Here is a 27,552-nt window from a genome sequence, read left to right as displayed (position 1 = left end):
GATTGCTGCCACGTTTAACTTACGTTTCCGTCTGCTGATACTGAAGGAAGCTCCCGAACCGACAGCCTCTCTCTGTCCGTTGTCAGAACCATAAACCCCCAACAACTGTAGTTATATACGTCCAACCCCACCTGTTTCTCTCTCTAAAAGTCTACAGTCTTTGGACTCCTAGATCTTTCTGTGTTTGTGTAAATGGCTGTGTCCTCACCTAACGCAGACAAAATCGAACCTTCACAGTCCATGGAATCATCACCTTCAAGACGAGTGTCTGACGTTGCCCCCGACTTCTCAGGTGAACTCTCTTCCACCGCCGATTCATCTGATCCCAACACAATCAACCCTGATCTGTCCGATTCTTCACTAAACCCTTCTAAAGAACTTGAATTTCAGGTGCGATCTTACATGCAATTACGCCGCCTGTTTTTCTTCATTGTGAATTCAATTTTCTTGAATTTTTTTTTTTGGGTGGGGTTTGGTTCCTAAGAAAATGCAAGAACAGGGAAGATAAATGTGTATTGATATCGGAATCAACTGTAACTCTTTCTAATTTAGTGGAATGGTTGTATTGCTAGGCTCTTTTGAGTCAATTTTGGTGAAATATTTAAAACCCAATTATTCTTCTTTCTAATTGAGTGGTTTTGTTAACATTTTGTGATTGTGGTAATTGTATTACAGCCTCAGCCCTCTTTGAGAAGTGAGGAGTATCGACAACTGTTCCGTCTTCCGCCTGATGAAGTGAGTTTACCGTGTTTTTGTCATTGTTTCTTGAATTCAATAAGGACTTGCTATTATCCCCAGTGATTTTTGTTTATTAATTGTCAAACCCATCTTGAAGCCCCAACAACCTTTTTTTTTAAAAGCTGACGAATAAAGTGAAATGGAGGAGAGTTCATCTCTTCCATCAGTGTAAGAAGATAGCTAAATGTTCATTAATGTTGAAAATTTTATTTGTGTTTGAAGTTACTTGTTAATCATACTTAATGACCTGAACTGATTAACATGATTACCGAATTAAACCAAGACCGCTCCCCTCTTAAATATTTTTCTATTAATTTCTCCATGATCCTTGACTTTTACCTTATCGTTTAATGTCAAAATATGTCCATTTTGCTTTCAATCATTTTCTCTAAATGATTCAACAGGTCAACTGTCCGCCTCTTCCTTAGGTGATCTAGGAATCCATGTAGTAACTGCTGAAAGAGAAGTAAATAAATTTAATATCTTTCTCGACAAATGGACATAAAAGAAAGGATCAAGTGTGTTTGCTTTTCCGCCCACCCAAAGACACTATTAGAGTCACATTTGACAAACAATTGTGAAACCTTGGTAAGCTCTTCCCTAAGTCATTTCAAGAGAGCCAACAACAAAATATTATTTAGAAAAATTGAAATAATGCAACTGCACCAAGATAACAACTCCTTTTCCTTGATTATCTGATAGGTTTTGACTGGAACTGACTTTAACTCAAGCTTTACCGTCTTGGTTTAGGAGTAGTCAAAGTTGCTTTGTCAAATACCTTTGCAAAACTGGGGAGACATGCATTGTTTTCCTCGACTATATTCTATTTATTTTTTGTAGTTCATATAATTTTTTTTTAAATATATATATTTATTTATTTTTTCTCTTTAATTATGACTTCCATCATATGAATCCACACAGCTCTCTCTCTTGTAACAACACTTCAGGGTCGTGGTAGATTGCGTTCATATTATTATTTCAGATGTTTAATATCTCTCTCTCCTCTTATCTGTAGGTCCTTATTCAAGATTTTAATTGTGCATTGCAAGAGAATTTTCTTCTTCAGGTATCTTTAACCTTTATGATCTTATTTGGTATTTGATTTTGCGTGCTGCATATTATGCTACCATTTATTATCTTCCTATCAATTAAGATGAAACTATTTTTTTTTTTTAATTATATAATGAGTTCCTGACCAGATTTTTTTTTTTCCCAAATTAGTGCAAATTTTACAATGAATATATAGGTTAAAAGCTTCACAACTCTAAATCTTTTCTCATTGTCTTATGCTTTTGTTGCAGGGTCATATGTACCTGTTTGTTCATAGTATTTGCTTTTATTCTAACCTATTTGGATTCGAGACAAAGGTTTGATGGCCAACTCATCTTCAGTATTATTTTTTTAATATCTTTTTTATCATTGTTTTCCTTGTTCAGGTTATAGTGTTTTTTATTTTCTTAATCTGCAAAGGAACTGCTAGTTTGACTAGTACATCCAGTATCTGCATCCTTATTTTAGTCTTTTCTCTGTTTTTTTTCTCCATTAACTTGGATGTTTTAGTTCTCATTTATTAACATTTTAGGATAGCAAACTAGACATGTAGATGCATTGAATGTTTCAGAAATAATTAAGAAAGAAAGGTGATATCTTGATTGATTAAATTAGGGGAAACTATTACCCAGCATTAGTCCTGCTCATGTGGGAGGGGGCTGGAATGGGTACAAAGCTAAGTTTTATTGTGGGCTACTGGAACCTCATGATTTTACATTGGAAATGATCATATAAATTAAAATTGTTTTTTGAATACACCCAAGTAACGCGTGAAACCAATCAATGAAAGTAACAAATTATCTATATCCAGAAAGAGAAGTAAAACAAGAAGGTCCCATACATCAGACTGAATAACCACATAAGGAGCCATGCTTCTATTATTATTGCTAGGATAAGAGGTTCTCTTATTTTTGCAAATTCACAAGCATCAGAAGCAAAGTTATTCCTTTTGCATTGCTTAACTAAAGATAGGAAAAGGTCTCTCGAACATGCCAATGCAAGGATGTCCCAAATTTAGTTTTTGGAAAACAAAGCTACTCTCAGTCTGAAGGGCATAACAAGAAGATAAGCTTTGAGATGAAGGAGAAGATACTGTTGGCAGCAAATATAAACCGCCATTCGCCGTACCATTGACTATTGTTAGCCCAGAGTTCCTGAAAAATACAACAAGTAGGGAAGAATGTCACTGAACACTTTTAAGGACTTTGTGATATGACTAACAAAAAGCAAAGTAGTAGTAGTAGAAAATTTTGGGACATGTAGTACGGATGTAAGTGATATGGATGGTGAACAATGGACAAGACCCTTTCCAGCTACAAAAGACAATGAACCATCTGCAACTTTAAACTTATCCCTACTTGAGCATATAGAATAAGAGGAGAAAAGATTGGAAGAACTTGTCGTATGATCTGCAGCTTTAGAATTGATGATTCATGGATTAGAGTTTAGAGGGTGAAAAAACACTAAAAGCACTTGTAGATATACATGTATGAGCAAAATTTGAAGAGGATCAGCAATAGTAGAAGGCAAGGTAGATGGAATATCAAATTGACTGTGATTTTATGATGACCTTCCACTACTGTGTCACCAAGTGGGCGACCATGAAGTTTCCAACAAGTATCTCTAGCATACCTCTTTTTTCCACAGAAGTCACCCTTTAGTTGGTCCTTCTCAGAATTACTACTTTCACTGTCAGGATTAAGGCGTGGATCATTGGACTCCTCTGGCTTGCCTACTGCTGAACATATGCATAAGCCTGATGTAAGGAACAGATTCTACCAAGAACCTGAACGCAAATCTGATCATACTTCATATTAAAGTAGCTAGGAAATCACACCTGTTCTTTATGGAATAGCCTCCGCAATTTGATGCTATCACTCTCAGAGTCTGGTGGAAAATATTGATAATAATCTAACTCCTGCCATAGGCTACCCAGCTCGGCATAATACTTTGCAATAGACCTATTCCTATGTGTGTGGCTCTTGAATCTTTTTCCTTGGTTCACTGACCTGGGCATTATTCCCAATTTGCAAATTAGTATGAGCTAAACAATCCAAATAACACGGGCTGTATCATGGAAAAGACAATTAAAGACTGATGGGTGGCTGCATAGAGTATAATAACCAAGACATCACCAATGAATTTTCTAAGACCTACTGATCATATGAGGATGTGATAAATCTGGCTTTTTGCACTTTCCTGTCAAATATCCATATGAGCCACTGGCTTGGACTGATAACAAGCAAGATATGCCAAATAATTGTTCCATCGAACTTCATGGAATAATTTGGAGAGGGATAATCTCCTTCCCTGCATGACTTATCCTCCTCAACTACTGGTAGTGCCTGCACTAACCTCTGACTTGTCTACTCAGTAATATCGACCCATAGAGAGTGGAAGATACCAAGAGCACCCCAAAAAAAAACTCACTCACACCAAGTATCACTAAATGCATCAAATTCATACTCACAAGACTACTACAATAGGTCAGAATAGTATGAAATTAATATAACACTGATGTTGAAAGAAATAATATACCAAAGAAGCCCCCAGGCTTAGCCGCACCATGTATTGGACCAAAAATATGCCATATCAGTATCACCTTTCAATGAAATTAAACAAGAGGATTTCTGGGACCTAGGTGCATCCCTATGAGCTGGACTTGTCTGGAAAACTCCGAAATTGTAGATAACAAAAAACAGCCCTGATTTTTCAAAAATCATTCAAATATTGAGAAGTCACGTCAAATTGCCTCAACAACCACAAGAACAGGATCATAATTCTTTGAAAAATCAGGGAATCAACTCATATAGTTTTCATCAAGGTTGGCCGTAGCGGTGACGCAAGCACACTCTTCTTGTTTTCTCATGAGCAGTAGACTTCTCGGATGACTAGAGAACCTGATTAGATACTCTGATATGACTTGGATAGATTAGGGTTTGAGATACAATAGAGAGGAACAGAAGGAAAAGAGACAAATCGTATGAAAAAGGTTCGAGAGTGTTACTAGCACCTCTACACCCTTTATATATATATAATTGAATTAAGTACAATTACACAAATACCCAAGTACTAATTATGCACTAATCACTCTAATATTTGAATATTCCAACAAGTTTCTTTTTTAAAATTTAGACAATCCAGTTAATTTCTATGAAGTGTGTGATGTACCTTTTCTTGGTTGTTACTTATGATATTGACTGTCTATTGGAATTATAATTCAGAAAATAATTTCATTTCATGAAATCACTTCTGTACGAAGAGCAAAGACAGCGGGAATATTCCCTACTGCCATAGAAATCATAGCTGGAGGAAAGAAGGTACTGATCTGGCTTTAATTCTAGCATGAATTCCACCCTCTCCCCCCCAATCAACAAGTAACATTAAATGCAATTTTTTCACTCATCTATTGTTTTGGCAGTACTTTTTTACGTCTTTCCTGTCCCGCGACGAAGCTTTTAAGCTGATTAATGATGGTTGGTTGCAGCATTGTAATGAGGCTAAATCAATCACAGATCAACAGGTGTTTTCATTTATCTTACAGCTTTTTAGGAAGATAACTAGCATGCCATAAATGGTATTGTGAATTCATGGATAACATGTGCTTTTACTTGGAATTTCAGTTTTGGTATTTAAACATTTATGCATATTCAGAGTTTATGTTTTTGGCATTAAATTTCTCACTATATATTCTCAATCAAATGGTGTGGTTATTCTTTTTGATGGGAATGGTTTTATTATATTTGTTCTAGAAGAAGTTCCTTGCTTAAATACCGGGCAGTTGAAATACACTCTACCTTGAAGCTTAATCCTAGATTGATAAGTTAGCGTTACTGCAGGAATTAACCATCGTGTCTGATATATGCTTATGATCAAAGACAAAACTTGTTATTAGAGTGGTCAAAATTGTGAGTATGATTTGGGTGTTATATCCACAAGAGCTGCTATTGGCAACATCTGCCTTTTGAGATCATTGGATTAGCTGAGTGGAAATTTCATTATTCAACTGCGTTGCAGTCGTGGCTATTAACATTGTATGTAGTTAAATATATATTTATTTGGGCTTATATATTGTGTATCTGATGCAGGCAGAATTTGAAATGCAGAAATTTGGAATTCTGCCTGAATCAGTATCCTTTTTGGAGGTGGGGGAGGGAATTATTTCCAAAAATAGCTCTTTCTAAGCATGGGGAGTATTTCTTTTCGCTATAAAATTGGCTTAGAACTCCCAGATCTCGCTGCCACAATAATATAGAATTAGATGGATCTCGAAATTGTAAGAGATTCGAGTTCTGGCTTTCAGTGCCATCTCTCACGTGCTTGAGAATAGATTAGGATATGAAATATGACAATTTGAGCGCTCCCCCTTTGAGCTCTTTAATGAATTTTATTTATAATATATATGTGGCATGTTTTCAACTAATGAACGCGACAGTTTTTGGTGGTCTTTGTGGTGGAAATTAACCTTTGGTTGGTAGTTCTAGTGGGTTTGTTTGGGAAGTAGTGCAATTTGGTCAAGTTTGCAAGTTGATGTGGATAAGGTTGCCATTGTCCTAATTAAAGTGTAAGCTACAACTGTTACATAATATTGTGGGGTTTGGTTAGGTATCAACCACTCCCAATCTATTTAAAATTTTGAAAATTGTAATATTTATCTAGATTCATGATAGTAGCTGTTTGAGGAAACTGAATTTTTTAGTACATGGCACCTTAGTGTGAAATGTAGCCTTATTCGGTTGTGGATGTATCTTGTTGTGTGATGTTTGAGATATTATATTTTCTGAAGTTCTCTTTCTTGTATATTCCATAATTCAACTCGTTTCTTTTTTATGGGACACTATATTCTTTCTCGACTTTGAGAAGCTATTAACCATAAGAAGCTTTCAAAGAGACACGTCTCGTGAGAGGTCGCTTCACAAGGTCAGTATGAATGTGGTTTTGGAAGCTACGAAAGTCAATTTACATTTATAAAACCACTACTACTATATAGTATAGTGAGTAGGGATCGTCCACAGGGACTAGCGGCTTGATTCAATTTATAATTAGTGAACAAGTGATTCAATAGAAAAGGGAAGTTTGTTTAAAATCCTAATTAACAACTAACTAAACTAAAGCAATGCAAATAAAAAGAAAAGATAAAGGGATAACGGAATGGAGACAGGGAGAGACTTAGGTTGTAGAATCTACCTTTGGCCTTTTAATTGTACCATTGCAATCAAATTGGGGAAAATACTTGTGCAATAAAAGAATTGTGGCTACAAGCACACAATCATGGTTAAGAGAATATGTAAGTTGCATCAACAAGCATAACTCATCAAAGCTAAGCATGAATTGTCTACCTGCGTACTTCTTCACTAGTGTTGTAGCACAATCCATCAAATCTAAGCATGAACTATCAAATCAAGTGCAAATACATCAATTAAGCACCATTGTTTAACCATCACCCACACAACTACAAGAAGTGAAGATGTTGAGATCAATCAACCACAATCAATGCACAAGACAATGTAGAGATCATAAGAAGATTAATTAAAGCATTAAACACACAATTAATCTTGGTACAACTAAGTATAATTCACAAGGTTAAACAATCTACACAAATAATCCCCAAATTAAAAACAAATAATACAATACTTGGCTTAGGGCTTCATCCAAGCCCTAAGAGAAGAACTAGCTAGCCACGGAGAAGGATGAGATGATCTTTGAAGCTCCAATCGCCATCTCCAAGCACAACCAAAGATCTTCAATGGTGGAAGAGAGGAAGTCTAGAGAGAGAGAGTTTCCAAGCCTTGCCCCAAATCCTCTTCAATCTGTATCCGCCATCAAATGATGTTTCATCCTCCATAGATACTCTGATTTTTGGCTCTAGGATGGTCAGAACTCGGCCCAAGGATCATACAGTTCATGCACCGCAGGAGTTGGTTCGAAAAGAGCTCCAAATCTGAACTTAAAGGCAATCTGCCCCAAATCCGATCAATCGGATTAAGTGTCCGATCGATTAGAATCCGAACACAAATCCGATCAATCGTAATCCGATCACAAATTCTATTGATCGGGTTGAATAGTGAATTTTGCACTTCAGCCTTCTTTTGCTCCTTCCTCTTTGCCAAGCCTTTATAGAAGCTTTAAAGTACTAGATTAAGCCCTGATTAGCCCCAAGCACCTGAAATCAGAAATAAAACAAATTAAAACTAAAAAGGGGAAATTTTCTTGTTAATTGGTGCTGTTTATGTAAGCAAGATGGGGAGTCAGTTGATCATCTTTTACTGCATTGCTCTGTAGCGTACGATTGTTGGAATCTCATTCTTGGCCTATTTGGCATGTGTTGGGTAATGCCACGTTCTACTAGGGAGCTAATTCATACTTGGAGAGGTTGTCGTGTGAGTAGGAACGTTCGTGCTTATTGGAGATCTGTACCACATTGTATTTGGTGGTGTATCTAGAAGGAGCGAAATGGTAGAATGTTTGAAAGGAAGGAGTCGTCTACAGCGACACTGAAACTTTTTATTATTCGCTCTCTTTTTGTTATGTGAACAGAAGTTCGTGTTCCTCTTTTGTTGATTTAATTTCTTTTTTGGATTCTTTGGGGCCTTAAACCCCGGTTCCTTTGTCTACGGGACGCGTTCCCCTATTGAACGCCCTTTTTAATTTATTATTACTTATAAAAAAAAAAACTAAAAAGGGGAAACGAAGATAGATTAAGGTGCTAACATATGCAAGGATAAGGGCTGAAATGTGCATACTTCAGCACTTATCAAGATATGATCACTCATTTGAATCAATACGATGCCTTGTTGATGCAAACAGGAAAAACAGAAGTCTTCTTACAATAGTAAGGAAGACTAGAAATTCTCCAATCACCGTTGGAGCCTAGATTTCTACTGGGAAAAGCCTTAAGAGAAGTTTGTTCTATGAAAATAACTCAGAATGATATTGATAAAAACTTGATTACAACTGATAAAGAGGGCTGTCCCTTTTATAATACTACTATTAATGGCACTTCAGTTCCCTAGACTGACTTTTAGACTACCTACAGAGCATTAATAACAACATCTACTACTCCCATGATTGATTTGCATCACTTGTTGACTTCAAGGAGATCTTTGGTGCTTTTAGGTTTTGATTGGTGCTTTGGTGATGTTTTCTCAATGGATTTATTTGCTTTATGCTATTAATAATTGAAATGTGTTGGTATTTTGTGCCTTAGTATAAGCCTGAATGTTTCTCAGCCCGTGTTTTTAGAATGCACTGGACCAACTGATCGAACCAGTGAATAGTCTATATTTTGTTCTTTTTATTACCCAGAGTAGTCCTCATAATAGAGAGTGCTGGGAGAGCAGACATGATACAAACCTAACATTTTACATAATTTGCACAAAATGGATGTCTCGGGCTATGTTACATGGACTCTTCAAAAGTATGTCAAATACACAGTTTGGATACACGATACTCAAACAAGGGTATGGTATATGTCTCAGACACATTTGATTGGACATATACTTAAAAGGCATATCCAGTAATTCAACTTTGTCATATTATTGGTTTTAAACTAGTTAAATGCTTATTTTGAACACTATAGAGAATTGTTATTTTACTCCAGGAAAAAATACATATATTAAATAAGAGGGTAATTTACATAGACATCCCCAATGGTTTGTCATAATTACAGGGACCTCCCATCTGGTTTGGGAAATTACTCGGGCCTCCTCTAAAAATGAAACTAATCTACACGGACCTCCCTTCGTAGTAACGGACCGTCAAATGGATTAACGGACTTGTCTAAATTACTGACATACCCTCAAATTATTGACCTTAATATATATATATATATATATATACACACACACACACACACACACAATATCATCTTTACTTTTCTCGTCTTTGCTCTTTAACTTCTGTCTGCAAACCTACATCTCTCTCTCTTTAACTTGTGTCTACAAACCCAAAGCTCAATTTCGTGTGTCACGGTTCATCACGGCAATAAAACACATACATTTCCGGCGAGCTTTAATGACCATAGGAGTTCATGGTCAGAAGCTTTTCAGTTTGAGTATGTCTGAGAAATTCGCCAATTCAGTTGGATCTCTATAGCTCACCAGATATGCATCTATCACCGGTGGAAACTAATGAGGAGGCTTCTGGGTCTGTCACCGGTGGAAGCAAAGATGACGCTTTTGGGTCTATTACCGGTGGAAAACAGCGTCTATCACCGGTAGAAAACAATGAGGAGGCTTCTGGGTCTATCACCGGTGGAAGCAAACATGACGCTTCTGGGTCTATTACTGGTGGAAAGCATTGTCTATCACCGATGGTAAACAATGAGAAGGCTTCTAGGTTTATCACCGGTGGAAGCAATGATGACACATATGGGTCTTATCAACAATGGAAAATAGGGATAAAGCTTATGGGCCTTCAATAGAGCTCACCATTGGGTGTTCAATGCAACTCCACTAAGATAGGTCTTTAATGGAGTTATGTGCTCATCGCCGTTTTGGTCGTCGTAGCTTCACTAGTTGGATCTTTGTTGCTTCCTCAATGATTTCTTCTATCAAACTCTCTCTTTCTGTATGTTTTTCTTTGAAGCTCACCCACTGTGTGTATAGATATTGAAGCTCAGTTGGGTCAAGGTTTTGGAGTCTGTTGTAATGGTGGTGCCTGATTATTGGCTTGGAGAGAGAAGTGATCGGTAGTGCTTGAAGTAGCGACCGGTGGCGCGGTCACAGCCCTTAGTCTTCATTCTCTCTTTGGACATCGCTGTTGCTACAGTCCTCTCCGAGCACATAGCTCATCGACAGTTCCAACCTCCTTCCTCGTTCATCTCCGACGTCGGAATCTCTCTGGCCACTGTCCTCAACACTGTCCACCTTGTTGCACTGCCTGCATATCCCAAGCCTCACAGCCGCCGAAATCTATTCACGCCGTTCCGAGCTTGCCGTTCCTTACTGCCAACGTGCCGTTTAGACAGTGCTCGCCGTCTTCTTTATAGCCGAGCAAACCCACTTCTCGCTGGTTCACTTAAGCCGCATCCTCACTGGTTCAACTCACCTTACTACCTGCACTCGTCTCTTTCAGCTACCCAATAGAAGGAACGGAGGAAGAAATCGACCGAGTCAACTCATCCTCTTCATTGGACCTCTGTTCGCCGGAAAACGTTTCTTCCAACTCAATCCAAGCTGACCTTGACACCCCTCGTCATCATCACTGGTCACCACCACATGCTCGTCCTCATAGTTTCCGCCGACGACTATGTGGAGGTGTCGCCGTTCTGTTGATGTTGAGCATTGAGTATGCCGTTATGTTGCTGGAGAACAGTACTTGTGACGACGTGTCTTGCCAACTGGACTGCCACAGTCATATATGTGTGTGTGTGTGTGTGTGTGTGTATACTTCAATTAAGGGTATTATAGGAATTTTAGTATATTAAGTGCATGACGTCAGCACAATCCGCCATTGACTGACGTTGACTCTAACAGAAAGGAGGTCCGTGTAGGTTAGTTTCATTTTTAGGGGAGGTCCGAGTAATTTCTCAAATCAGAGGGGAGGTCCCTGTAATTATGGCAAACCATAGTGGAGGTCTGTGTAAATTACCCTTAAATAATATGACGAATTAGCAGTATTCCTGTATCTTTGTATTTGATGCAAACAAAACTCGGGTATGTATTTGTGCTCGATTTAGTTATCCGATTATAGGTTTCATAGGCTTCAAGGTCCAAACCCATGTTCTCATGCTTGTGTCATATGCTTATGTATGAAAAAAAAAATGCTACTTCGAAAGATGATAATGAATTTTTGGTGGAGTGGTAAGGAGAAATCATCCTAAAAATGAAGTGGGTGCTCAAGGGAATAATCAGGGCTAGTACAAACTTATGCTATGTTTGGCTGAAGGGGAGGATTGAGGAGGGATGGATAAGAGGAGGGATGGATGAATTTTTTCGTGTTTGGTTGGAGGGAAGGGAAGAGAGGGATGAAGCATGCATCCCTCCTTTTTTTATGTTTTTTTATCCGCCCAATTTTGGGGGGAAGAGAGGAGAGAGAAAATTAATAACTACCTACAAATATCAATTACCAAATTTAACCTTTTCAAAAAATTTGAAATAGATCTCTACCTTTTATAATTTTATAAAGTGAGGGTATATTGATAAAAAGAATATAAAAATGCTCTTTCCCTTCCTTCCAATCAAGCTAAAAAAATGTATCACCGCATCCATCATTTCTACTATCTATTGCATTCTAACAAACAAAAAATGGGAGTGACACCTTCCCTTCCCTAAGGATGCCTCATTCATTCCTCCAACCAAACGAAGCCTTAGGGTGTCTCTCAGGTCCAGTTTTAGCCTATCTTGATCTTTCAGAGCATTCCTTCCTCGCATTTTTTTTATAAAAATCAACCTTTTGTTTTTCCAATTAATATAAAAGAGCATGGGAAAATAGAGGCAGCACCTGCCAAAAAAAAAACCGGAAACTTGTTCTTTTGGCTCACAAGCCTCACATACCTATCGAATTTGTTAATAATAGTTAATATACTTGATTTTTTTGGGGAAAATTGGCCATGATGAAGTTTGAACAGTCTTATATACCATTTAGAAACTGAACCTTATTAAATCCGCTTTCACCTGTTCTGTTTCATTTGCTCTTCTTTTTTATTTTTTAAAAATAAGATTATTCATATTTTTTATTTTTTATTTTTTCTCTTTGGGTATAACCCCATGAACGTGAGTTCAACATGAGGTCTCATGCTTGTTGGGGAATTTAGTGAATGAACTTTGTAGCAGATCAGAAAAGCTTTGTAGCAGATCAGGATCGACGCTTTTTTCGTACAATTAAAATTATGATTGTATTTATAAAATGGTCGAACTTGGGTACTTTTCATCTTTTTGAGTTAGATTCATTATTGTTTTTTTCTTTTGTTTTATTTTATTTTTATAATTATTTTTTTTTGTGGGAGTGTCGCTTACATCTATTTCGATGATTCTACCACAGGAGTCAAAGTCTGAGTTAAATAGCCAAGAAAATGGAATTGTTGCAACTGAAAAGGCCAGTGACTCCATTGACTCCAAACTCCCAGTAGATGAGCCAGCTCTCACTGAAGGGTATTTTCTAAAACCAATATTATTCAGTTCAGTTCTCAATCATTTTGGTCTTACTGCATGAGTGTGTATCAGGGGCAAAGATGTTTCTATTTCAGAAGATTGTAAGCTTCCACCTAATGGTGAAGCTGAAACTGCATCTTCAGGAGCATCTGAATATTTAGAAGAGGATTCAGAAGTAGTCGTAAATCCTTGCTCTTCATCTTCTATAAGAAGTTCGGTATGGGAGCAGGATAATTCTGATGCGCCTAAAGGTTAGGATTAAGTTTTGACTTCATTTATCATATGCATCTGAAAGTCACAACTTTACTGGAGTTGAGCACACATTGCACTTAGATATTTCTAGCAAAGTGGTTATGAGATTGTTGATTTGTTTCCACTCCTCAGTTTTGTGTAGTTTCTTTTAGTGACCATAATTGACCTTATGTTGCTTTATGTCTCTGTAATGAAGATTGATTATCACAATGTTAAGTAAAACTACATACATCACATTGTGTATATTTGTTATTTTATGTCGGACAATACTTGCCTACACACCGGTGAGTAAGAATCTCCTACACACCACTGTTGTGGCACAAGGAGAACATGACAAGTGTCTCATTTAATTTTAAAATTAAAATAATAAAAATTAAAGAGGCAACCAGGTTTTTTTTTTTTTTTTTTGATAAGTAAATTGTATTAAAAGCGTTCAAAAGGGGAACGTGTCCCAAACTATACAAAGACAAAACGGAGCCTATGAACTCAAAGAGCTCATAAAATCAACAATATCCTCAAGAGAGGAGTAGTCTCTCCCCTGACCCCAACAAAACAAATTACAAATGATAGAAAATTTTAACACCCCAATGGAGGATTCCTTTCCCTCAAAAGATCTTCCATTACGCTCTCTTCAAAGGCTCCACCAAATACAAAAAGGGATCACCCTCCAAAAAACTCTGGCCTGAGCCCCCACCCATTGGCCCCTCCACATATCTAACAACTCCCAAGATGACCGAGGCATGACCCAATAAATACCAAACAGGCCAAACATCAAACTCCAACAATCATGAGCCACAGGACAGTGCAACAAAAGATGATCCACCGACTCCCCATTAATCTTGAGTAATTGGATCCCAAACCCTAGTCTCTTCCTGTTCGTTTACTCCAGCATCTACCTCCCTCTCATTTTCTCTCTCATCTTCAAGGATCAAATTCATGCCTTCCTTTTGCTGTCTATGTCAAAGAACTTGCTACTAGTTCAATTGCCTCCGAAGACACCCCTGCTCTTAATATAAAAACTAAACAGAAAATTATAAATCCTGTAAACATAAAAGTTTTCCATCAAACCCAGAATTCAGTTACTTCAGTATGTATATTTAAACCAATTTGTAGATTCACTCGGTATAAATCTCAGTTCATCAACTGAAACGGTTAATTAGTAAACAACCATAGCAGAGTGCAAATTAAAGTCCATAGAAAACAGAATACTAAGTGTTGTATTGAGTATTAATGTAGAGGAAAGTTGAATTAGAGGTCAATCCAAATACAAATTGTAATTTTAATCGTCATTGTGGTCATAATCGAGACTAGTCGAAGACGAATCAGATATGTAGTAATAGTAGGATTAAAAAGAGTCCGGTGGAGGGAGGCAAATGAATGTACAGACTGCAGAGGCATATCAAAAAATGACCCAACTATTTATTTCTGTTAATACTCTCCTTGCCTATACAGGGATGCTGCGGGAATTTGGAGGAGACGAATGGAGAGAGAAGATTAAAATTTTAGATCCGGTTACCCCGACAACAATGGATTAAACCCGGTTTTCTTTTAAATTTTTAAAATTAATGAGGACACTTGTCATGTGTGTAGGCCAGTATTGTCCTTTTATGTCCATCTGATAACGCACTTTAGCATCCATTACCACATAAATAGTTACATCACAAATATAATATTTGCAATTGTGTCTACTTGTCAAAAAAAAAAAAAAAAAAATGCAATTGTGTGCCTTCATATTTTTGCCAGAAGGTATGCATGCATTCATGCCCCTTTGAAGCAGATTCACCACCAGAGGTCTCATGAGTCATGATCCATTATTCTATACAGTTATAAATGCTACACGTTTAAGTTACTATATCCATGTCCTTTTCTTTTTGTAAAGCGCATTTTATCACCCCAGGTTTAGTAATCCATGAAATTATGTAATTATTCATGCTACATGTGTGGTGTGTGTGAGACATTTTTTTTTGGCTTTGAGGGGTGGAAGGTGGGGAGTCAAATTTAAATATTTTACTCATCAACGTCATGAATTGTTTTTAGGTCTTAGCAATTTGCTTAGGTAATATATCTCATTTTGTACTTATACTTTATGCTACATGCTATTAGTCAAAATCATTTTTCTAGTTTATGTTGAATTGGTTATTTTCTGATTTGCAGTACCTGAATATTATACGAAGGTTGCAGAATCAAAGTTTCCGGTAGTAAGCTTGTTTGTAGAATTATGTTATGTTGTAAAAATATTTACTTTTCTATTTTTTATTTTTTTTAATGTAAGTATGTAAGGAAAATATTCTGATTTTCATTTTCAATTCTTGGGGTGCAGATAAGGGTAGAGGAGTTCTTTAATCATTTTTTTTCAGATGATTCTGTTGTCTTTACTGAATCATTTCACAAGAGATGTGGAGATAAAGGTACCTGATATCAATTTTTATGGTTATTCTCTCTTTCCCTCTCTCTAAAAAGTTTATTTATTTGGTGAATTTTGGTTGATTTTGATGAATATGGAAGAGGTTATTGTTTAATAACTTCACTCTGGTGCTTTTCAGATTTTAGCTGCAGTTCATGGTATCCTCACGACGAATTTGGGCATGCTCGTGATGTGTCATTTCAACATCCTATTAAACTTTATCTTGGTATCACCGTTATAAATTGTCATAAAATTCAAATCTGTTTTATTTTTTATTTTTTAATTTCCTTTAATGGAAGTTACACTGTTTTGGTGTCTTAGCTTTAGTATCTCTGTTTCCATCAGGTGCAAGATTTGGTAGCTGCCAAGAGTTTCAGAAGTTTCGAGTTTACAGAAACAGGTAGCTAATATTTCTCTGTGGTTTCCTATAGAAAAAGAAACAAGGTGCCAATATGATCATGAATTTCCCAACAGTAATTAGTAACTTTTTTGTCAGTTAAGTCTACACCATTAAATAATTTTTATTACTTTTTCTACATCGACAACAACTACTGATACTACCCTTCTATTTTTTGTTTGACGAGTATGCATCCTGTACCTGATCTCTGTTTACTCTCAATAATTTTGATGCTTCAACGTTGTTGCATTTTATGTCATGAAGCCCTTGTCAATTTCATATTTAATCAACTAGGTCTACTGTTGCATTTTACACACAAAGATTTAGCGTGGTTCAGCAAAGCCTACATGCACGGTGAAGATTTGGCGAAAGTTTTCACTATGTTAAAAATAGAAGATTACAAGTTTCAGCCTCCAAACCCTAGTTCTCGCTCTCTTTTTTTGTGATTTTCAGTGTGTCAATAATTCCACTCCAAAACCCTAAGCACCCTTATATATCGGGCTACAAGAGAGTAGAAAATAGGGTCCACTACCTGCAAGCAAAAAACCAGGTCATTCAACAGGTTGTTGGGTCGACCCGACACCAAATTCGGGCCACAACATCACATCTTGGGGAATTCATTTGTTCCACTAAAAAGCGCCAAGGGAGCGCAACCATGTACAAGCAATGTAAATATAGAGAAAGAGAGGAACAAAAAGAAAAGAAGCTCTAACTTAGCTCTATCCCCATACGTCCCAATTCCCAAAGTATTGACTAATGAATCAAAAGAATAGGAATAGCTTCCTGAAAGTGAAAAATATTGGGTTATAAACAATTTCTTCAGCTTCCAAAGCAGTACCTATACACCCTAGAATTCCTTCTATATGCAAACCATAGGCACAGAGGCACTGCAACCCACATAACTCACCCTATGAGTAGGATTACAAAAACAAACCCCTTGGGAAGGCAGTCCCTAATTACCTAATTACCAAACTAGGCACTACATAATGTAAACCCTACAAGGAAAATTGACGTGATCATAAACCTTATATTAACAATTGGTTCACCATCTCTTCTGCCCCTTGCACGTACAATGCCAATTAGCTTAACAATTTATGTTGATTCTATAGGCAAATAAGAGTCTTACTTAAATTTTAGATTACTTGGTTTCGTTGAATTTTCTCAAGTCACTCGTCCGATGCACTTAATTAAATTCTCCATCATTCCCCCAACAATTAATGATGTTCGCGGACCACTATAATATACCATAGAAAGAATTCGTACCTTGATATTGAAAGTGTCATGACTCGCCCCGCACTGTCTAGATATTGTCTGCTTTGCAATCTCCTCTCGGTGCTTACTGTTTTTGAAACGTGTCTGCATGGTTAAGGGGTGTCCATACAAGACACATAAAAGTCTTAGCAACTTCTCCCTCCTAGGCGATGTGGGACGTCACAATCACCTCTTGTTGGGGACACATCGTCCTCGCTAGCCTGACCTGCATGGGCTTGTTCATTCCCCCCGTTTCTGGTTGGGGATTGGCACTGATACCATTTGTCACGACTTGCCCTACACCTTGTAAATATATTCCGCTTTGCATATCCTCCTCTCGGTGCTCACGGTTTTGCTCAAAATGCGTACAAATGCTAGGAACTTCCCCCACTCCTTCCGTGGCTCTGATACCACTTGTCACGACTGGCGACTCGCTCCGCACCGTGTAGATATTGTCCGCTTTGCATTCTCCTCTTAGTGCTCACGGTTTTGCTCAAAACGCGTCTACATGGTTAAGAGATTGTCCACACATAAAAGTGTCAGCAAGGTTGGGGATCGGCATTGACACCATTTGTCATGACCTGTCCCACACCGTGTAGATATTGTCCGCTTTGCATACTCTCCTTTCGGTGCTCACGGTTTTGCTATGTGGGACGTCACATAAAGGTCTAATGAGCCATCTTTATGCTGAAAATGCTTTTTTGGATATACTGCTAAATAGGTCAATTGCAGAAAAAATAGCCTGCACAAACTACGTTGCAATTCTGACCTCATTTTAACTTGTCAAAAATGCTTGTATTATACAATTCAGTTCTAAACCAATGAGAACCTAATTTTTGGAAAGTCTTCTCCCAAAAGAAGGATGCATCTTTTTGATGTTTGTGAGGGGATTTTGCCATTGTTGAGTTTTGGATTGTAGTTATAGTTTGTTAAATATTTCATATTGGTATAAGAACAAGATGTGTATGGACGGCCCATTCTTTCCTCACCTTGCCTTGTGGAAGGAACTCCTCCTCAGCCCCGTCCTATATGCTGTGATGTTTAGGCATCTTGAATCCCATTTTTGGCCTCAACAAATCCTTCTAACCAACCTGACCTGTTTGGTTCTATCCCATTCTACTTGTGGAGAATGAATAGAAAGATGAATGTGTCAAAATCGAGGATACTTATGAAGAAGAGAAGGAAGAGTTATGATATTGATGAGAAAGTATCCACTAGGGAGATATCTCGCGTATCTGTTGTTGAGAGCTAAATTAATTAGGTTATGACACTAAAAAGACCTATAAACACAACGTCAATTGACCAAAGGCATCGATTATAGAATAAAGAGTAACTTGGAATTCTCAAGTAAATGTGGGGCTCTTATTGTAATCTTGATGTTGAAATTGGTGGGTTGGGGCTGGGAATATCTTGTCCAATGCCCAAAATTGGGGTGTCAATTAGATACGTCATCAATAACACATGTCCATTGCTATATTGGATAATATTCACCACCAACTAATAATTAACTTCTATGAAACACAATCCACAATAAAAATCTATAACAGTGATTCAAACACACATGCTAAAAATCATAATATCCAACTTCCTAACCACAGCAAGACAATCCTCACTACGAAGGTCTTCTAGCAATATATAAACCGCCAATTGCTACGCTTGCACATGACGCCATAAACGATACTCGAGAGATTCACCCTTTCCTGGAAAAAGATATCTAGTGAGAAAATCCTCAACTACCATTATAACAAAGCCAATGAAATAATGCTACTCTGTCACATGCCTTTGCCACATACCATGTCAACAAGTACCTATAAGACAGTAATGGTGTGGTCTACAGTGGAATGCCTACTCAAACAACACAACCTATAAATACCTGATGTGGTATACAATCCTCAATTCCTTAAAACCAAAATAATAATGATAATAGTAAATGGAACCACTCTTTATATGCCCATCCAGGATTCAATCGTCATCCGTACCCCTATCCTCATTGAAAATGGGACGAGGTAAAGAGGGTGCTTACATGAATACCCTTATTCAGGATTGCTATCATTTCCTGTAGTAGTCTCTTTTCCATCAGAATTATGAATAGAATGGGTGAGGTAAATGATGTCAAATTCCAGCATGCTTCATTGTAAGAGGACATTATTTGGAGTTTTAGGACCAAGAGTCAAGGGTTTGGATGGTGCTTAACTGGCATATTTTGCCATTTGAAGCATGTACCTGTAGTAGTGTGGCATTAACTAATTTTGGCCTAAAATCAATTGAAGTCTAACAATATTGATTAATTCCTTTAACAACTAGATTAAGTGTTACTTCAAAGTGGGCAAGTCACTTGGCCCTGGTGCCTCATGAAGTATCAAGTCTAAGGTTTGACTCCTCTTGGGTGTAAACAATTCCTTGGAAAAGGGGGGGTGGGGTGGGGAAGTTATTGCAAATTCATATCAAATTTATTATTTTTTCATTTTTCTTTTTTTGGGAAGTTAAAGTGGAATGTCAATTTTAAAGTCAGAAGTCATGCAAATTGGTTTAGGTTTCCCAGAGGTTCAATTTTGAGGTGCCTTCAGTGGGGAGTTAATGTAAAGGTGGAAGTTGTCAGTGGGAGCTTCTGGACAATCAGCTGTTTGATGCAAGGCTATATTTTGAATGATATAAAAGTGTTGTCATAATTTGAATGTTTTATTCACCAATAAATGTTGACAAGGGGAACTGCATATATTGAAGTGCATGCATAGTGTGAGGTTGTTAGAGATGATTGTTTTGAGTTTTTTATTTTTATTTTTTATATATATATTTTTTTCCATATTTCTTTTCCTTTTCGTTGTGTATGTGTCAATATTTTGTTCATTTCCCTGTGTCAATGCACTATGCAGTAGTTACTTCTTTGACATTTTTTTACTTCAATTTATGACAGTCATTTGGTTTTTGAAACATCACAACAAATCAGTGATGTACCTTATGGAGATTACTTCCGTGTTGAGGTACGAGCTATGTCTAGCCTAATTGATTTGGATGGCATATATAAAATGTTAATATTCTATACTGATATATATATATATATATATATATATATATATATATATATATATATATTCCCTTTTTGCTAAAGGTTTTGAGATTTCCTGTTAATTTTGTATTTATTTGATCAAAAGTAGTTGAGGCCTTTGAGCTGGTATATTAACTGAGGCTATATTGAATTAAGATTTCAATTTGGTTATGAGCTGTAGTAGAATATTGGATCAGTATGTCCTTTATGTCCAGTTTAGTACCACCAAACACCCTCTACCGGAAATATGAATTAGCGAGACAACAACTCACAGGTACTTTTTATGTTAACAAGTAAGAGGAAAAACACCCTGTACTGGCATCAGTACGGAGTTTAACAATTATTATTATAATGTAACCTTAGATGCTCCTATTTAAGCTATTCAAAAATAAAAACATATGATACGCGTGGTGATTTAATTAGTTTCTGTAAAGATAAAATGCAGAACATAAAGTTCAAGTCTTCCTAGGAGCCACTTTCGTCTTCACCAACACACAACTGGCTAGCACCTAAAAGAAAAAGGGAAGAAGAAAAGAAAAGGAATTTTTCTGGCAATTTGTTCTTGAGATTGTAGAAAGCCTATGAAAATTTTCATGCATTTTTTTTTTTTTTCTCTCTTTTGCTTTTGTTTTATCTTTGATTTTCTCAGGCACTTTGGGATATGGAGAGAGATGGCGATGAATCAAAAGAATGTTGCATTTTGCGGGTATATGTCAATGTGGCATTTTCCAAGAAAACCATGTTTAAAGGTGTGCCTATTCGGAATACCATATATTACCTTTTGTTAAGTTTGGGTCATGCTTGATATTTACACTGGTGAACCACAAAATTCTGTATATTAATAATTTGACTGCAATGATGTTTGTTTATATTAAATGTATTAACAATTTATGCTTATTACTTTGTTTCAGTTCATATGTATCAAATGTAGCCAAGCTTGTTGAAGAAAAATGGTCCCCCCCTCCCCCCCTAAAAACCATTATCACCACAAACAAGAATGTTAATACAAATTGATTCCATGTTACACTTTAAGTTCCTTACAATCATAGACTCGGAGTGTAAATGTTAGGTTATTATGAGGGCCATATGGTACTAATTTTTTAAATAGGGAAGGCAATATGTTAATATTTTTTGTTAGTGCTTTCCATGTCTAATTTTGCAAACTCCATTTTTTTTTTGGTTGCAAATTTATGATTGCGCAAAGATATATGTGATGCTACTATGTTTAAGCAACATTTTCTGAAATATGTCTCATTTGTTTGGAAATTTCTCTAATATGGTAATTCTTTGTTGTTTATTTAATATGATTAGTGTTAAGAGTCACGAGTCAACATTGGAAATCAAAATATTACATGAATAACTGGTAGCCACTTTTTGGTTAGTCTATATCATTATATTCATGTTTTGTTTGTGACAGTTAGAATACATAGTGTTGGTAAATATAATTAGTTGGGGTCTTTAAAATATTGACTCGTTTGTTTAAAACTATCAGCAATACTAATTTCAATGGATTATTTTTTTTTTCTTCCTGCGTGTGTGTGGCGGCTACAGATACTTTGAACTAACCACTTGTTAGCTTATTGATTGCTTAGATGAGCTTCTGATGCGCGTAATCTTACCTCACACTATCATCATCATCATCATCATCTCTCTCTCTCCCCCCTTCAATTGCCATCTGTTACTCTCTACAAGCCTTTTCCTTTTGACATACCAAGTGAGCTTCAATGTGATTCATGTGTGTCACTAGCGCTTCAGACTTTGAGAATGAGCTGGTGGGTTCTTGGTCATGTTCTGTTGAGGAGCTTTATCTTATTCTTATTTTGAACAATCTCTCAATGGTTCTATGCTCACAAACCTTTTAGAACCATGCTTATATCTCTTTGTTTAGCTATGTTGAATTTTAGCAGAAATAGCTTGTTATTTGCATTCTCCTGAATTCGGTTTCTTGTGATGTTTTTTCATTCCAAAATGCTATTTAGAACTTTTTATAAGCATTTTTCTTGGATTTTGGTTTCTTTGATGCCAAGTGGCTAATTTTTTGCAGGGAAAATAGTGCAGTCTACCGTGGATGAGTGTCGAGATGCTTATGCGATTTGGATAAATATTGTACCCTCTTTCTTCCTATTTCTTGCGTGTTGTTGAATTTGCTGTTTATCAGAGTCTGACAGTCTATTTAAGAACTATGTATGAACTTTTTCTTCAGGCGCATGAATTGTTGAAGCAAAAGAAAGTTGAAAAAGATGAAGGTGCGATTGTCAAAATAACATTTATATGTAACAAGATACTGCAATACTTGTTTACGCTTTAGGCGATGCTTATAATAAAAGTACTAAATTTAATTTATACATAATAAAGCAGCAGAAGGTTCTTCAGTTGACTTGATTCCAAATGGTCAATTTCTTGAAAGGCAATCAAAAACTGGGGAACAATCAGAAAATTCTCAGGAGGAAAGTGACTTGAGGGTCTCCCAGGTGTTGCCAGATTCCGAGGTTGTTAACGTACAAGGTGGCGATCCCTTGCAAAGAAATTTGAGTGGTGCTACTTCAGTTGCATCTTTATTTAGAGAATCTATGGTCAAGTTCTATCTGTCTTTGAAATCTCAGAACCATGTTCCACTACTTTTTGTTATCACATTTGCTCTGATCCTTCTTCTGATGCAGGTACATAATTTCTTACTAGCAATTTTATTTCATAGATATATGTTATAAAGTAATTGAATTAAGTTGTTAATGCAAATTATTGTTCATTCCAATGAATAGGAGATGAGTATGATAGTATGGATTTTTCTCTCTGTAGATATTGAAATTGTGATATATCACATTTCATTTGCTGATGAGATGATACAAGGTTCTGATTTGCATGCCCTGTTGCTGATTATTTTCATAATCTTCTAGTTATGTTATTATTATTAATATTATTGGTTTTTGATTTCTTGGTTGGAGGTTATTTAAATTATTCAACTAGTAAAATTTTCTTATATTGATGCAATCTGATGTAGTTATAGGTAACTACTGTAAAAGATATTTACACTATAAATACTTTACCCTTTTTTTAATTTTAAATAATATTGCAGAATATCAGTGTGTATCTTTTATTATATGGAAAATAAGCGCGAGATTTTTTATTATGTGTAGAATGTTTGCTAGATTTTCTTCCTGCTTCCGTCAGATAATATTGACTGGAAATTAGTGTATGTTGGTTTGCAATATAAATGGTGTTTTGAAGGGTAAATAATCAAGAGTACAGTTTATTATATTATTACTACTAGTATTGTTATTATTATGGCATTTCAAAATGCAAAGTTCTAAAAGTTAGTGGATTAAAACCAAGTTTCTGTAAGTTTCCTGGTTTTTCTAACAAAATGGTGCGTTTTATGAGCTGGAAAAATTTAAAAGTTATGTTTTTTAATTTTTAATTTTTTAAAAAATCTTTCCTTTTTCTATGCCTTCTAAAGAAAAACAACAGGAAATTGAGTGCATTTTTATTCAAAGCTCAGTCTTGACTGTTTTCTGGAATTTCAGAATTGTTAATTGATAGTGCTTCTAATTCCTGGAAGTTCCTTATTATGATTATTATTATTTATAAGTAGAAGTTCCTATTTATTTTTCAGTCTTGCCTGGGAATTTGTTGAGATGTTTCTTCTGAGGCAATTAATGAAAACTTAGCCAACTTTGTGAAACTTGATCTTAACCTTGGGTGTATACTTGAGTAACCTTTCAATAATTAAAACTCTTTTTCTTGATGAAAATCTCTAAATATAAGTTACACTTGGTGCCAATCAAATTTTAAATATCATATCAAAAGTAAATTTCTAATGGAAGTTCGGTGTAAGTGTGACTGCTTGTGTTCTATACATAATTTATATTTACTAAATCTCCTGTTACTAAATATAAGTTTTTTTAGTAAGTTATGCTTAAATTGTATTAGAATTATACGTAGTAATAAGTTTCTTAATGAGGATAATTCCTATCTTTGAAGCATGGACACAAAGGGACGGGGACAACAAATTTTTTAAACGTAGGAATGGATTGGATAAGGAGACTAATATATAAATGTTTATTCATATTACAAATAGTGTAAATGTTTATACAATTTGTAATATATATTTATCTATGTATAAAATTTAAATAATAATTGTTTGTCATGTTATAATATTATCACTAGGAATCCCATATACATTTTTTTTTCCGACAAATAAGCTTTATTATATTGCATGAACTTGAAACTTTGGATGGATTAATAAAGCATGATGCATTCTCCCTTTTGACATGCTTTTGTGTCCTATAGTCATGCTAAGACAAGCAATTCCTATTTTTCTATGCACACATTCAACTGAGGTTTCATTGTGAAAAAGTTTGAGCCTCGTCAGAGTCCATTACCAATTATGTTCCATCTTAAAGTTATCATGAATGGCATTTGAGGTTTGGCTTTAGGAGTGGGAACTTTTTGAATTTTAGAAAAATTATATGCCACAAGCTCAATATTTTTTTCAACATCTGATAGAGGTGCCATGTTCGCTATAGTTTTCATCATGTAAAGTTTCCTTTGTCTTGTTAGCTGCTGGTTGACAAGACTCCGTTCCATATATTGCATTAGCTTCTCCTCATTATTTGTGTGGATTGTCAGTTAAAGTATTCTTTCTTTTCCATTTGCTTTCTTAATATAAGCATTCTGCATCATGTGTTATAAGCCAATTGGCATTATTAATCTCTCTCTCTCTCTCTAACATTGCTTCCGTCTCTATAACATTTAAATTCTCTGTTATAATCAATCTAATTCTTTTGGCCGACTCTTAATTTGTAGAATTTTGTTTGTGTTTCATTTGCTGCAGTTGAGCATTGTCGTTTTACTAACCAGACCCCAACAAATCCAAGTGTTTCCTCAAACCGACTGTACGGGCAGCAGCTCGGGTAACGTAGGTGAAAGAGGAGCGGAAACCGTGGCTTGGATGGAAAAGCGGATTCACCATCTCAAGGATGAAATGCTCATGATTGAGACGCTACTTGAAAAAATGGGGCATGAGCATACATTATTGAAAGCACAACTGAAGGACCTAGAGCATCTAAAAGATCAATATAGATAGATAATAGCTGACACTGTATGTATAATTATTCTTCTGTTTGCTGGTAAATTCTCACACTTTTTTTTATTTGTTCAAATGTAAATTGTAAGGATGTGTAGTTGGATTCTGAAGAATAAATTGTATACGGACCTAATATATGGATGTTCTTTTATTTTTCTATTTTTGTCTTTGGCTCTGAATCCTATTGATGATAATTTGGGTCAATCCGAGAAATTGAACAAAGAGCTACTGAATTATGTGATCAATTTTTTCTGGATGCATCAAAAGTAACAAAGCAATTATGACGTCGTTTACTAGGTTTTTATTTTTATTTTTTTGGTTAAATTGGGAGTAAATATCTTTATGCATTAATTGCATGTTAGAAATTTCAGATGTTATTTTTTTAAAAATTTAATTTAATAGGAGAGGGAAAAGAGAAGAGAAAAGATGATTGCTGTTTGAAAATTTAGGAGAAAAAAAGATATTAAGGAAATATATTTATTTTTATTTTTATTTTTATTTTATTGCAAAGGGAAGAACATAAAATCAATATGGAATAAAAAAGCCACGTGACCCACGTGCATGTGTATTTTATTATGGAATCTGTAATTGTATTGTCATCTTTTTGTTAGCAATTCCCATAACTAGTTAGTATACATGTTTTAACCCTAGTTCAATAGCTATTAATCATTTTAAGCAGCTTTTCTAGATATTACTTTCAATTAAAAAATATATGTAGCTTTTGATGTCAATATTTGTAATAGAGGATTCCGTTTCATGTACAACATCGCATTTAATATACATCATCATCATTGCATAGCGTCGAATTTAATGTACATCATCAATCACATTTAGAATTTCGATTCTAAATATGTGGTGGTGGTGACGGAAGTTTAAGGATTAATTTACTTTTAAATCATATCTATTGATTGAACATTGGTGAAAGTAGTTTGGATATCCGTATCCACATAGTATGGTGGTGGGTGTCTCAAGTCACAATCTAGGGCTAGGAAGGCCTAGTGTTTTGAAGAATAATAATAACAATAATAATTGGTCGGATAATAAGACAAACTACAAATATCTTTTGATCCCACATTACTACACAACCACGTGTCTTATACCTGAACTACTACTCTTCCCTACTAGTAGCATAATCTACACATGCTAATGTCATGTGTGTGTGTGTTTCACGTTGGTGTATTTTGTATTATTTGCATAAATTTACAGTTACTTTCCCTACCCATCTCATCATTATTCGACAATACAAATAAATGGAGTCGAAATATGAAACATTTTTTTTTTGATGAAGTGGGTCGACTTCTGAGCTGAGTTAGGACCACATTTTCCACTTATTCGATTCCATCTAAAAATTTTACTACATTTTTTAGTTTTTTTACTCAACTGTAAGTAAAGTTATACAAATATCTTACCAAACCAACTATAAAAACATTAATGTAATCATTTTATTTTCCATTTCTTTCTTATTAGATTGTGAATTTATGATTCTTTGAACTATCATCGTATATAATTCGAATCTAAAACTTAATATTTAATAAGAAACTAAGTTTTACGGTTGAAACCGACTCCCTAGTGTGGGTACTTGTGTGTGCGTGTGTTTCACGTTTATAAAATTTTAAATCTATTCTAAATTTAAAAGAAATTTATTTTTCCATGATGGAATGGTCCAGAGTTTCCATGAAAATGAAATATTCAAACTGTCACTTTCTAATTTAAATAGTCAAATTAAAATATGTCGTTCATTGGTGGAATGGTTAGTGAAAGCTTAGTTAACTGAACAACACCGACTAATGTACTACTCGGGGTCTTAGATTGGACTATATGTACATGTATCTATCAATGCATATGAGAAGTCACAAGGTTAGGTTTCTCTGATTTTTAGCAAATTATTTATGTGTGTATGTGTGTGTGAGCGAGTGTGTGTGTTTCACGTGTTTGTAAATTTTGTTGGCGGATGAGAGTAAGAGGGGTAACTGGTCTCTTGCTTTGCAGCATCAACATCACTCCTCTCTCTCTCTCTCTCTCTCTCTCTTCCATATAGTTTGTGTACTCTTCCTCTTCTTGTTTTTTTTTTAAAAAAAAAATAAGAATTATAAGTTATAAATTATTTCTATCACCATTTATCACGTTTGTTATGATTACATAAACCATTTAAGTACAACTGTGTTTTCATATTACAAAATTATTCATTATTGCATAATGATTTATAGGGAATGTTAAGAATATCTATACACTTTCCGT

General features: G+C 35.6%; 1 protein-coding gene across 4 annotated transcripts; it reads left to right on the top strand.

The window, feature by feature from the left end:
- The first annotated feature begins 28 nt into the window (after window positions 1-28).
- LOC132276435 (protein VASCULAR ASSOCIATED DEATH 1, chloroplastic) lies at window positions 29-25,473 on the top strand. 4 transcript variants are annotated; one of them, XM_059777856.1, is made up of 18 exons: window positions 29-390; window positions 676-735; window positions 1,754-1,804; window positions 2,040-2,105; window positions 5,013-5,108; window positions 5,210-5,311; window positions 12,772-12,881; window positions 12,954-13,132; window positions 15,288-15,331; window positions 15,454-15,541; window positions 15,677-15,763; window positions 15,883-15,937; window positions 20,100-20,166; window positions 20,881-20,980; window positions 22,276-22,337; window positions 22,435-22,477; window positions 22,593-22,891; window positions 25,063-25,473. In XM_059777856.1, the coding sequence occupies exons 1-18, from the start codon at window positions 193-195 to the stop codon at window positions 25,312-25,314; spliced, it is 1,959 nt and encodes a 652-aa protein (XP_059633839.1). In that variant the 5' UTR covers window positions 29-192; the 3' UTR covers window positions 25,315-25,473. The 4 variants fall into 4 exon arrangements, with proteins under 4 accessions (XP_059633839.1, XP_059633838.1, XP_059633836.1 ...); XM_059777855.1 differs by having other exon boundaries at window positions 22,590-22,891; XM_059777853.1 differs by having other exon boundaries at window positions 22,587-22,891.
- Window positions 25,474-27,552: the final 2,079 nt, after the last annotated feature.

Source organism: Cornus florida, unplaced genomic scaffold (assembly GCF_030987335.1).
Source record: "Cornus florida cultivar Cherokee Brave unplaced genomic scaffold, ASM3098733v1 CherokeeBrave_3.0.0_Hap2_Chr10, whole genome shotgun sequence".
In the NCBI taxonomy this organism is placed as follows: domain Eukaryota; kingdom Viridiplantae; phylum Streptophyta; class Magnoliopsida; order Cornales; family Cornaceae; genus Cornus; species Cornus florida.
The sequence above is the reverse complement of the archived record's forward strand: the minus strand, read 5'-3'. Positions and strand labels throughout refer to the sequence as shown.